Source organism: Sciurus vulgaris, assembly GCF_902686455.1.
Source record: "Sciurus vulgaris genome assembly, chromosome: 10".
Taxonomy (NCBI): Eukaryota; Metazoa; Chordata; class Mammalia; order Rodentia; family Sciuridae; genus Sciurus; species Sciurus vulgaris.
The window spans coordinates 86,243,561-86,255,673 of NC_136470.1; the positions used below are offsets into that span (position 1 = coordinate 86,243,561).

A 12,113-nucleotide genomic window follows, 5' to 3' on the forward strand; every position below is an offset into this window, starting at 1 on the left:
CACCACAACAGATGATAGTGACTTGCTATTAAAGAGGAAAGTCATGGTGGAAAGACAGGGAGTCAGGTTATTAACAGAGGTGGGCTGGATAAGGGTCCTTAAAAGTTCAGGGTGATATCCCATCTCCTGCTCTCTGCCTCTCCCCACCAGCACCATCCCAACCCCTACTGCCAGAATGTCCTCTCCTGCCACTACAAACCATATTGCATCCTGTTTTAAAGGAATGTGAGATTCTAAGTACTTCTCTATGGACAAATAACTCGGCATCCTTAATGCCCCCTTCTCTTGTTGAAGACACTCCATCCCTGTGGTCTAGGTAGGCAGCCGATCTTTGACCCGAGGGCCCATATATAGCCAATGTGGGAAAGCCACTCAACTATAGTTGCAGCAAAAGAACAGGCCAGGCTTCAACTCCAGTGTTCTGGCCATCAGTACTGCTGAGAATCTGAACTGTGAAAACACTTCATTAAAGAGGGGATCATTATATATGTTTCCCAAGATGTTTAGGCTTTGCTTCTAAAACTCTGTCTTCTAAACCTCTCCTAAATTCTGTGCCAGTTCACTTGCCCTGAGGGGGAGGTCTTGCTCTATCCCAACCAGCATCTTTCAGCCAGGCAGCCTCCAGGATCCTCCTGAGTGCAGAGAAGCTGGAAGCTGGGAGTCAGAAGCAGGGACCCCTGTGGACCCAGCAGCAAAGCAGCAGCCTAATGCCCCCAACCTCCTTCCCTTAAAGAGAAACCCCTCCTGTGTGCATGAGGCAGGGCTGTGGGTGAGGCTTCTGCAGAAGGCAGAGGTTGATTTAATGCCACAGCTAGAGAATGTGGAGGTAATGAGGAGCAGGGATGGAGACTAACAAGAGAGCCAGGTCAAGCTCACGGTTGTGGAAAGGCCTTTTGAGATCATCTAGTCTTGTAATTTTCAAACATTTTTAAAGCAGTTAACTTTTTTTCATACAAATAACTTATGTAACTTAGAAATTCCATCTAAGATACAGCTGTTTTGATAGAAGCAAGAGGAGAAAGTAAGAATGGGGGAGGGGGGTTGTTCCACAAGCAGTGGGAAACCCATCCACTCAGTCCACCTTCCAAATCCAAAAGTCCCTAAGGCACCTGCACAGAATTTAGGGATACTTGATCTCTCTTTGAAAGACCCCCAATCTAGCCCAGATGGAAAAACTGGGTAAATTGTCCAGAGTCCCCACTGAGACAGGGACAGCATCAGAGCTAGAACTTGATCCCATTCCCAGGCTAGCTCTCTTCTCACTTCCTCGCGCCCGCTGACAGCCCCCGCCCCGAGCCTCTGACTCTTCCAGGCTTAAACAGAGCTGCGGAAGGAGAACTGCAGGTAGATGATCAACAGGAGAACCGTGGCCCAAAACAAGCACCAGGGGATGGAGCAGAAGTTGCAGCCCGAGCCCCCCTCGGCCTGAGGCTTGGTGGGACTGGGCGCCCGGGAAAAGGTGTAGGTGGTCGCCTCCTCTTCCAGTAGCTTCTCGCTGGGCTTCCAGTGCACGATGCCCTCCTGGCAGGCCTCGCAGAACTCTCCCCGGTGTCGTCGGTGGTCCTGGCGGCTGGCCACGTGGATGCGGTACTGGCCGCCGCGCTCCCCGTAGCACTGCTCGCGCAGACTGGTGATGAGGTTGTCCACCAGGCTCTCGATGTTCTCCTCCAGCATGCTGGACTCGTCCAGGTGCGCCGTGCCGCACTCATAGCACAGCTGCTTGAAGACACGCATGCGCACCGAGCCTGCGCGCTGGGCTCGGTCCAGGTACATATGGAAGAGGATAACCACATGGGGTGACTGCCAGGTGTGCCAGCACCAGGAGCAGTGGAACCTTCAGGGAGAGGAAGGGAAAAAAGACAGGACTGTGTGGAACCAGCGAAAACTACCCAGGAAGAGGGTAAAGGGACATAGAGAGTCAGCAGGGCCTGGAGATGGGGGTGGAGTGTTGACAGCCCCTTGGGTTTATCTGCTTTCCCCAGTAGGCTGCCCAGCCTGTCCCATTGTGAGCACGCCTGGGACTAGAACAGGTTCCTCAGAATGCCACATGGCATCCCCCTGAGCTCTGTCTCCTGGATGCTTTACAGAGGTCTCAGCCCCTGCTGTCCCGGTTTCTTCAGGCCTTACTCCCAGATCTTTCTCACTGGGTATCATTTCTCATATGTAAAATAAGTGTGCTAGGTGGGTCCTTCCTGCCCAAACCTCCTAGAAGTCTGATAGCAAGGACAGCCCTCATTAGTTAGGAAGTGCACAATCTATCTGTACATTTGTATATGAGCACTGTCTGTGATCCAAATCAGTTTAAAAAATGACCCCATTATCACCTATCTGTCTCTAGAACAGTGCCAGAATTAATGTATGGCACAACCTAGAAGTAGAAGCAGTCTGTGCCCAGAGTGACCCCCAAGGTCTAGAGTTTCCCAGGCTAACTCAGGACAGCTGGGGGTCACAGATCACAAGCCAATTCTGGGAGAGCCCTACACCCTCCCCCACTCAATCTCCCAAGCCTTCCATGTCTTCAAGAAGCTCCTAGAGGGGTGGGAGGGGTGAGGGGAAGGAAAAAAATAACAGAATGAATCAAAAACTATTGCCCTATGTAAATGTATGATTACACAAATGGTATGCCTCTACTTCATGTACAGAGAAACAAGATATATCCCATTTGTTTAAAATAAAAATAAATTTAAAAAAAAGAAGCTACTGAGTACCTTGGACAAGTGGCGCCCTTCCCATCTGTTGATTTAGGAGCTTAGTGTTTTCATTTTCATCTCTTCTTGTATATGCACATCATTTAGGTTCGATTTTTTCCTCTCATACCAGATTAATAAACTTGAATTTAAAAAGTCAGAACTGGAAGGGTCTCAGAAATCACCTAAATGATCCTTTGTTTTATGCTGAGATAAAGAGCCTAAGACAGCCATTCATGTACACAAAGCCAGTGGGGGACTGAGCCAGTGTCCAGCACATAACAGGTGCCCAGTAACATTTCTTGAATTGAATACAATAGAATTGACTGAACCGAGCAAAGCAGGAAGGCCTTGCTTGAACCCCAAGCTGAACCATGCAGCCTCCCCATCTCCTGCCCCAAAGGTATATCTTGACACTATGGACAAGACTCATGGACAAGAGTGCTAGAAGGTTGTCTCAGATATTATTGTATATACAAAGCACCTAGAGAACCTAGTTAAAATGCAAGCTCTGATTTAGGTCTAGAATGGAGCCTAAGATTCTTCATCTAGCAAGTTCTAGATGATGCTCCCTGGACCACAAAGCAAAGATTTAGACTAACGCTTCATTTTGCAAATGAGGAAGGTGAAGACCAAGAAAGAAATCAAATTGCTCAAGGACCATGGAACTAACAGTAGAGCAATTTCTAGAACACTGCATGTGTTCAATATTTTAAATCAAATCAAGCTGAGTTAAATAGATTAAAATTAACTGGCCCAGGAGAAGAGCACACATCTCTTGACACCATCAATCTCAAGTCCCCTTCTCTCAGTTTTCAACTATTCTTTAAAAATATATATATTAAAATCTGAAAATGTGCAACATGTCAAAGTTTAGAACTAATAAATCTATTCTGCCTCTTGACTCTCTGGATGAGGGAACTGTAAGGAAAAAAAAATCACACCGGTAATGGTTCAGTAGAAGAGCTGGAATAAAGCCAGATTTCCAGCTCCCTTTCAAGGACTCACTCTGCCTTCCAGTCTACGCCAGCCTGACGGTGAGATCGAAGCTAAGCACTTGAGTTCTGCACATCCTCATCTTTCTTTGGAAGGTATCCCAGGGCTAGGGACTCCGAGGCTGCCTACATGGCTCCTACTTCCTGGGCTACTCACCTGCCTGAGGCATGCAGTTCCAGGTACTGCTTCCAGCCAGGGGCCAGCACATTGTGCTTGAGGTTGGGGTCTATGATGAGGTCCCAGCTGTCAGCTGGCTTTGCTTCCTCCATCTTCTCATAGAAGATTTTCTTCCACTCACCTGTGGTCACACTTTTACACATGTCCTCGTCAGTGATAAGGGAGGGCAAGCTCCACTTTAGTGAGAACACAGAGAATGAGGGCAAATGCAGGGCAGGGCAGCGGAGTCTCCACGGTCTAAAAATCCTCATCGACAGGACTGGGAGGAAGCAGGACCCAGATCCCTCCTTTGTCCGCAGAGGAACCTGTTTCCAAGGCAACCAGGCAGGGCGCCAAGAGACAGAGCTTGGAGAGGAGGGAGTCTCCGAAGAGGTGTTTCAGGGCCCTGAACTGAGGCTGCAGAGGCAGGGTTTGTGGGTCTAAGTGATCCAAGACAGGACAGGGGCCTGACAAGATTCTGAGCGTCAGACCATCCCTACCCTAGCCTGCAAAGGGCATGGAGAAGTGAGATCTTGAGCAGTGGCTCAATTTCACCCTGTTGCCCCTGGAGGCATCATCAGTATCTGGCTGCTATGGTAACCATGATGCCTTAGGGAGTCCAGGAGAAATAAGAGATGCGAAGATGTAGACTACTAGTATGAGGAGCAATAATAATAAATTTTCCTCTGCACCCTTACCCATCCTGTGACTTATATATTGCCATTTAAGAAACATAATTGGTGGTTTCTTAAACCACAGTGACTACTAACATTGTACAGATCAGCAACCTGGGACTCATCTGGCCCATAAATAGAGCTTCAATTGAAACCCAAGATGTAGACCCCATACCAAGTCATCCATTTATTTATTTCACATATACTTATGTACCAGCTCTATACCAGATGTTGTTCTGGGTATGTACCCAATAACCAGAATGTGTTGGGATCTCTGCTGTAGGGGCCATGCAAAAGAGCAACCATCTGTGCACCAAGATAGAGGCCCTTGCATCAGCCAGGAAGGAGGAGACAAGATGATTTCCAAGGTGATTATAGAGGGGCACTACATACACAGAAAAACTGCCTTTTTTATAGGTACCTGCTACTTTTTAATAAATTGTTTTTCTTTAAAAAATTCATATGGGGTTATTATAGAAAAATTACAAAATATAGGTAAATTAAACAAAAGTAAGATCTTCCATAATACCCCAACCAAAATGACTATAATTAATATGATGCAATTTTTCTGTACATGCATGTATATACATAAATACTATAATTAATATGATGTAATTTTTCTGTACATGCATATATATATGCATATTGTACATATATACATTCTACATACACATTGTGACATACTAATAACAATGTATCATGAATATTTTTCCAGGTCATTAATATTATTCTATAGCAGAATCATGTAGGGTGCCTACATTGTTATATGGATAGGCACAATTTATTTAGTCAATCCAGTATTTTGGGGCATTAAAGTCTTACATCAGTTTCTCACAACTGAACTCTTGCCATATATCTATATAGTTTGATCAAGAAGTTCATGAACCTAGATTCTAAGCAGAGACAATGCTTCATGCAATCAGAAAACATGTCTCAACTCCACTCTGCAAAAGCTTGGTGTAGTTGGCAGAATCTGAGTAGGATCTCCAAACAGTGTGAATTATGGACAGCCTGCAGAATCTGAAGTTTGGAAGTAAAAAGAGAAGAACCTAAAAATCCAATCTCCCCTCTGATACCAGAGATCAAAGACCATCTTCCAAGTGTTCCACTGACTGCATGAACCCTTGATACCTTGATTTATCTTAGCAATAAGATACTAAGAAAGCAATATAGTGATTAAATATATAGATATATATAATATAGTGATTAATATATATAATATATAATATAGTGATTAAATGTATAGATCCTCGAATCACTTGCTGGATTTTTTTTTTTCTTGGTTTTTGTTTGTTTGGTTTTTTGTGGGAGGTGTTAATTCCCTTATCTCTTCGTAGGTATCCATTCTGATACAAATAATGTGCATCTTTTCACTTTGGTAAAATACATGTGGATGTTTTATGTAGATGTATTTATAATTTGCATAGTAACAGCAATCACTACATAGCACTTAGTAGTTTAAGTGCTTTCCTCCTATTTTACTTTACTTAGGTAAAATACTTATTTCCTTTTTAAATTTTTTTTTAGTTATTGATGGACCTTTATTTTATTTATTTGTATGTGCTACTAAGAATCGAACCCAGTGCCTCACATATGCTAGGCAAGCACTCTAGCAATACGACCCCAGCCGAAAATATTTCTCTTTCCTTAGGTAAGAAATTGCTGCAGCAGCTTCATTTTATAGGTAGGTAAGCTAAAGTAGAGAGGTCAGATAACTTGCCCAAGATTCAATAGTGAATAATTAGTTGAACTGGGACTTGAACCTATATGACTATCTCCAAAGCCTCAGCTTTAACCATAATGCTGTCCAGCATAGCATTTAGAACACAACAATTGCTAATTAAATGTGTATTTCTCCCTTCTTTTCACTGAATATGGCCATTCTTGACTCCAAGGATTAGGGACTCTAAGAATCCATGTCCTTTCAGCAAAAAGTTCACTAGGGCACACTAAGGTCACAGTCCCCTATAAGGGTCTCCCTGTTACCACTGAGGATGCTGCACACTTCTGAATTTCATGATGCAATAGCATCCACAGACTCTCAGGGTAGATATTTTAGAATTAAAAGAAAAATTCAGCTTAAAATCTTGTCAAAGAAAATATGGTGCAGAAAGTTATCTCTAGAGATGCACACCAACCCTGTGAGACCATATCATCTGAGGCCAAGCACCCTGCTCAGTGGAAAGAGGACTAACCAAGAGTCAGGAGAAAAAATCCATATTCCTGCCCTGCTGTCGTCTGCTTCTGTGACCTTGGGCAGGTCACTTCCTTCCTCTTTGCCTTAGTTTATCTATCTGTTCAACAAAGAATTAGAGTAGATGTCAAATCTAAGGTCCTCCTGATGGTAGCCATATATGGTTGTAAAAAGATTTATACTTAGAAACCTGACTCCTTGGAGAACAGGAGGCAGGATAGGGGCCATGGGATGGAGGAAGAAAGCTCCTAAGGCAGTATGCCAGGTGTCCCTGGAGCCAGGCTCTGTCTCCTTGGGGCCTAAGACATAGTTGGAAAACTCTGGGGAAAGGGTCACTCCACTAGATTTGTACTGAAAAAAGTAAGGATAGAAATCAAACCTAGAACCACTGAAGATTAACACTGGGAAAAACTTCTAAGTTCTTTGGGATACTTCCTTAAATGGTTAATCCTTTGGGTTAATCTTTTCATCTCTGAATTAAGGCATTCGACCCCCAGATAAGAAAACAGATTTAACCAGCTTCAGAGGAGTGATGGAAGCCACCTCAGGTGGCAGCCACAAGCCAAGGTAAGAAGGCTGGTGACCCTCCAGAAAATTCTTGAAGCTGAGAGGAGCATACAGGACAAAGTATTACCCACATCCAGAACAAATTCTCTAAAAGTATTTTGCAGTGGTTGCTACAATAAACAGTATGATGAAAAACAAGACAGAAAGTAAGAATCACCAGAGTTGTGTGTGTGTGTGTGTGTGTGTGTGTGTGTGTGCGCGCACGCACATGTGTATGTAGCCAGCTGATGCAATCCCCATTGGCACAAATTAAGTTTCATTTAGGACCTGAGCTTGTGATGCAGAGGCCAATGCAATACATCCTACTGCACAGCAGTGCTTTCTCTAATAAAAATAGTTCTACCAAGACAAAAAACACATGCTGTTGCAACTTGCTGTCTATCAAGAGAGCACTGATGCTGTGGAATCCATGATTTAGAGATTGCCAATCTAGCCATCTTTAAAGCTACTGGCCTCGTTTTGGTCAATTTATTAAAGTTCTTGATCACAGTTTAAATGCATCAAATGATTTAAAACAAACTCGCCTGCTAGAAAATAGAGCAGTTAATACAAAAGAAAGAAACTTTGCCCCTAATTTGCTATTTGACTCAATAGAAAATATTTTATAAAAAGTATCATTTTATAACAATGAAAACTGTCACTTTAAAATGATACACTGATAGAAAGTGATTCTCAACCAGGGGCAGTTGCCTGTGTCTAAGTGGAATTTTGAGAGTTGGAGGGGTAGGCCAATGACTAGAAGTTTCTATTGGCACTTAGTGACCAGGGACCACCTGACTGTCCCATAACTAAGAATCTTTTTTTTAAAATTTATTTTTATTGTAAACAAATGGGATACATGTTGTTTCTGTTTGTACATGGAGTAACAGCATACCATTTGCATATTCATATATTTACATAGAGTAATGATGTTTGATGCATTCCGTTATTTTTTTCCGTCCCCCCCACCCCTCCCAACTCTCTTTTCCCTCTATACAGTCCCTCCTTCCTCAATTCTTGTCCCCCTTCCACCCCCCATTAATTGTCATCATCCGCTTATCAGTGAGATCATTCCTCTTTTGGATTTTTGAGATTGGCTTATCTCACTTAGCATGATATTCTCCAATTTCATCCATTTGCCTGCAAATGTCATAATTTTATTATTCTTTATAGCTGAGTAATATTCCATTGTATATATATATATACCACAGTTTCTTTATCCATTCATCAATTGAAGGGCATCTAGGTTGGTTCCATAGTCTGGCTATTGTGAATTGAGCCGCTATGATCATTGACATGGCTGTATCTCTGTAGTATGCTGATTTTAAGTCCTTTGGGTATAGGCCGAGGAGTGGGATAGCTGGGTCAAATGGTAGGTTCATTCCAAGTTTTCTAAGGAATCTCCACACTGCTTTCCAGAGAGGCTGCACTAATTTGCAGTCCTACCAGCAATGTATGAGTGTACCTTTTTCCCCACATCCTCGCCAACACCTATTGTGGCTTGTATTCTTGATAATCGCCATTCTAATTGGGGTGAGATGGAATCTTAGGGTAGTTTTGATTTGCATTTCTCTTATTACTAGTGATGTTGAACATTTTTTCATATATCTGTTCATTGCTTGTACATCTTCTTCTGTGAAGTGTCTGTTCATTTCCTTAGCCCATTTGTTGATTGGGTTATTTATATTCTTGGTGTAGAGTTTTTTGAGTTCTTTATATATTCTGGAAATTAGTGCTCTATCTGAAGTATGAGTGGCAAAGATATTCTCCCACTCTATAGGCTCTCTCTTTGCATTGCTGATAGTTTCCTTTGCTGAGAGAAAGCTATTTAGTTTGAATCTATCTCAGTTATTGATTCTTGTGCTATGGGAGTCCTGTTAAGGAAGTCTGATCCTAAGCCAACAAGGTGAAGATTTGGGCCTACTTTTTCTTCTATAAGATGCAGAGTCTCTGGTCTGATTTCAAGGTCCTTGATCCATTGTGAGTTGAGTTTTGTGCAGGGTGAGAGATAGGGGTTTAGTTTTATTCTGTTGCATATGGATTTCCAGTTTTCCCAGCACCATTTGTTGAAGAGGCTATCTTTTCTCCATTGCATATTTTTGGTGCCTTTGTCTAGTATTAGAAAATTGTTTTATTTGGGTTTGTGTCCATGTCCTCTATTCTGTACCATTGATCTACCTATTTTGGTGCCAATATCATGCTGTTTTTGTTACTATTGCTATGTAGTATAGTTGAAGTTCTGGTATTGCGATACCCCCTGTTTCATTCCTCCTGCTAAGGATTGCTTTAGCTATTCTGGGTTTCTTATTCTTCCAGATGAATTTCGTGATTGCTTGCTCTATTTCTGTGAGGTACGTCATTGGGATTTTAATTGGAATTGCATTGAATCTGTATAGCACTTTTGGTAGTATGGCCATTTTAACAATATTAATTCTGCCTACCCAAGAACATGGGAGATCATTCCATCTTCTAAGGTCTTCCTTAATTTCTTTCTTCAATGTTTTGTAGTTTTCATTGTAGAGATCTTTTACCTCTTTGGTTAGATTGATGCCCAAGTATTTTATTTTATTTTTTTCAGGTTATTGCAAATGGAGTTGTTTTCCTTATTTCCCTTTCAGCTGTTTTGTCGCTTGCATATAAAAATGCTGTAGATTTATGTGTATTGATTTTATAGCCTGCTATTTTGCTGAATTCATTGATGAGGTCTAGAAGTTTTCTGGAGGAGGTTTTTGGATCCTCTAAATATAGAATCATGTCATCAGCAAATAGTGACAGCTTAAGTTCCTCTTTTTCCTATTCGTATCCCTTTAATTTCTTTAGTCTGCCTAATTGCTCTGGCTAGAGTTTCGAGGACAATGTTGAATAGAAGTGGTGAAAGAGGACATTCCTGTCTTGTTCCCATTTTAAAGAGAGTGGTTTCAGTTTTTCTCCATTAAGAATGATGTTGGCTATGGGCTTAGCATAAATAGCCTTTACAATGTTCAGGTATGTTCCTACTATCCCTATTTTTTCTAGTGTTTTGAGCATGAAGGGGTGTTGTATTTTGTCAAACACTTTTTCCACGTCAATTGAAATAACCATATGATTCTTATCTTTAAGTCTATTGACATGATTACATTTATTGATTTACGAATGTTGAACCATCCTTGCATTCCAGGAATGAACCCCATTTGATCGTGGTGCACAATTTTCTTAATATGTTTTTGGATATGGTTTGCCAATAGTTTCTTAAGGATCTTTGCATCTATATTCATCAAGGATATTGGTCTAAAATTTTCTTTCCTTGATGTGTCTTTTCCTGGTTTGGGTATGAGGGTGATATTAGCTTCATAGAATGAGTTTGGTAGGGTACCCTCCTTTTCTATTACCTGGAATACTTTAAGAAGTATTGGAATGAGCTCTTCTTTGAAGGTCTTGTAGAACTTGGATGAGAATCCATCTGGTCCTGGGCTTTTCTTGGATGGTAGACTTTTAATCACTTCTTCTATTTCATTGCTTGATACTGATCTGTTTAATTCATGTATGTTCTCCTGGTTCAGTTTGGGAGGAGCATATGTCTATAGAAATTTGTCAATGTCTTCGGTACTTTCTATTTTGTTGGAATACAGATTTTCAAAGTAGCTTCTCATTATGTTCTGTATCTCAGTGGTTTCTGTCATATTTCCTTTTGCATCATGTAATTTAGTAATTTGAGTCTTCTCTCTCCTCTTTGTTAGTGTGGCTAAGGGTTTATCTATTTTGTTTACTTTTTCAAAGAACCAACTTTTTGTTATGTCAATTTTTTGAATAATTTCTTTTGTTTCAATTTCATTGATTTCAGCTCTGATTTTAATTATTTCCTGTCTTCTACTACTTTTGCTGTTATTCTGTTCTTCTTTTTCTAAGGAATTGAGCTATAATGTTAGGTCATTTAATTGTTGACTTTTCATTCTTTTCTGGAATGCGCTCCATGCAATGAATTTTCCTCTTAGTACCACTTTCATAGTGTCCCAGAGATTTTGATATGTTGTATCATCATTCTCATTGACCTCTAAGAATTTTTTAATCTCCTCCCTGATGTTTTTTGTTATCCATGTTTCATTCAATAGCATATTATTTAGTCTCCAAGTGTTGGAGTAATTTCCTTTTTTTACTTTGTCATTTATTTCTACTCTCAGTCCATTATGATCTGATAGAACACAATGCAGTATCTCTATTTTTTTGCATTTCCTAAGGACTGCTTTGTGGCATAACATATGGTCTATTTTCAAGAAGGTTCCATGTGCTGCTGAGAAGAAAGTGTATCCGCTTGTTGATGGATGGAATATTCTCTATATGTCTATTAAGTCTAGGTTATTGATTGTGTTATTGAGTTCTATGGTTTCTTTGGTTGGATTTTGTTTGGAAGATCTATCTAGTGGTGACAGCGGTGCGTTAAAGTCACCCAGAATTATTGTGTTGTGGTCTATGTGATTCTTGAGATTGAGAAGGATTTGTTTGATGTAAGGGATGCACCATTGTTTGGGGCATAAATATTTACTATCATTATGTCTTCCTGATTTATGGTTCCCTTAAGCAGGATGAAATGTCCTTCTTTATCCCTTCTGACTAACTTTGGCTTGAAGTCCACTTTATCTGATATAAGGATGGAAACCCCCACTTTTTTACTGAGTCCATGTGCATGGTAGGTTTTTTCCCATCCTTTCACCTTTAGTCTGTGGATGTCTTTTTCTGTGAGATGAGTCTCTTGCAGGCAGCATATTGTTGGGTCTTTCTTTTTAATCCATTCTGCCAGTCTATGTCTTTTGATTGAGCAGTTTAGGCCATTAACGTTCAGGGTTATTATTGGGAAATGATTTGTATTCCCAGTCATTTGGCTTA

At 41.1% G+C, this 12,113-nt stretch overlaps 1 protein-coding gene across 1 annotated transcript; it reads right to left on the reverse strand.

Annotated features, from left to right (window-relative positions):
• Positions 1–1,314: 1,314 nt before the first annotated feature.
• Positions 1,315–4,111, reverse strand: RTP1 (receptor transporter protein 1; the record flags this gene model as incomplete). Its single annotated transcript, XM_079155720.1, has 2 exons — positions 1,315–1,834; positions 3,840–4,111. 2 exons carry the CDS (start codon positions 4,109–4,111, stop codon positions 1,315–1,317), a joined length of 792 nt encoding a protein of 263 aa, XP_079011846.1.
• Between the last annotated feature and the right edge of the window lie 8,002 nt (positions 4,112–12,113).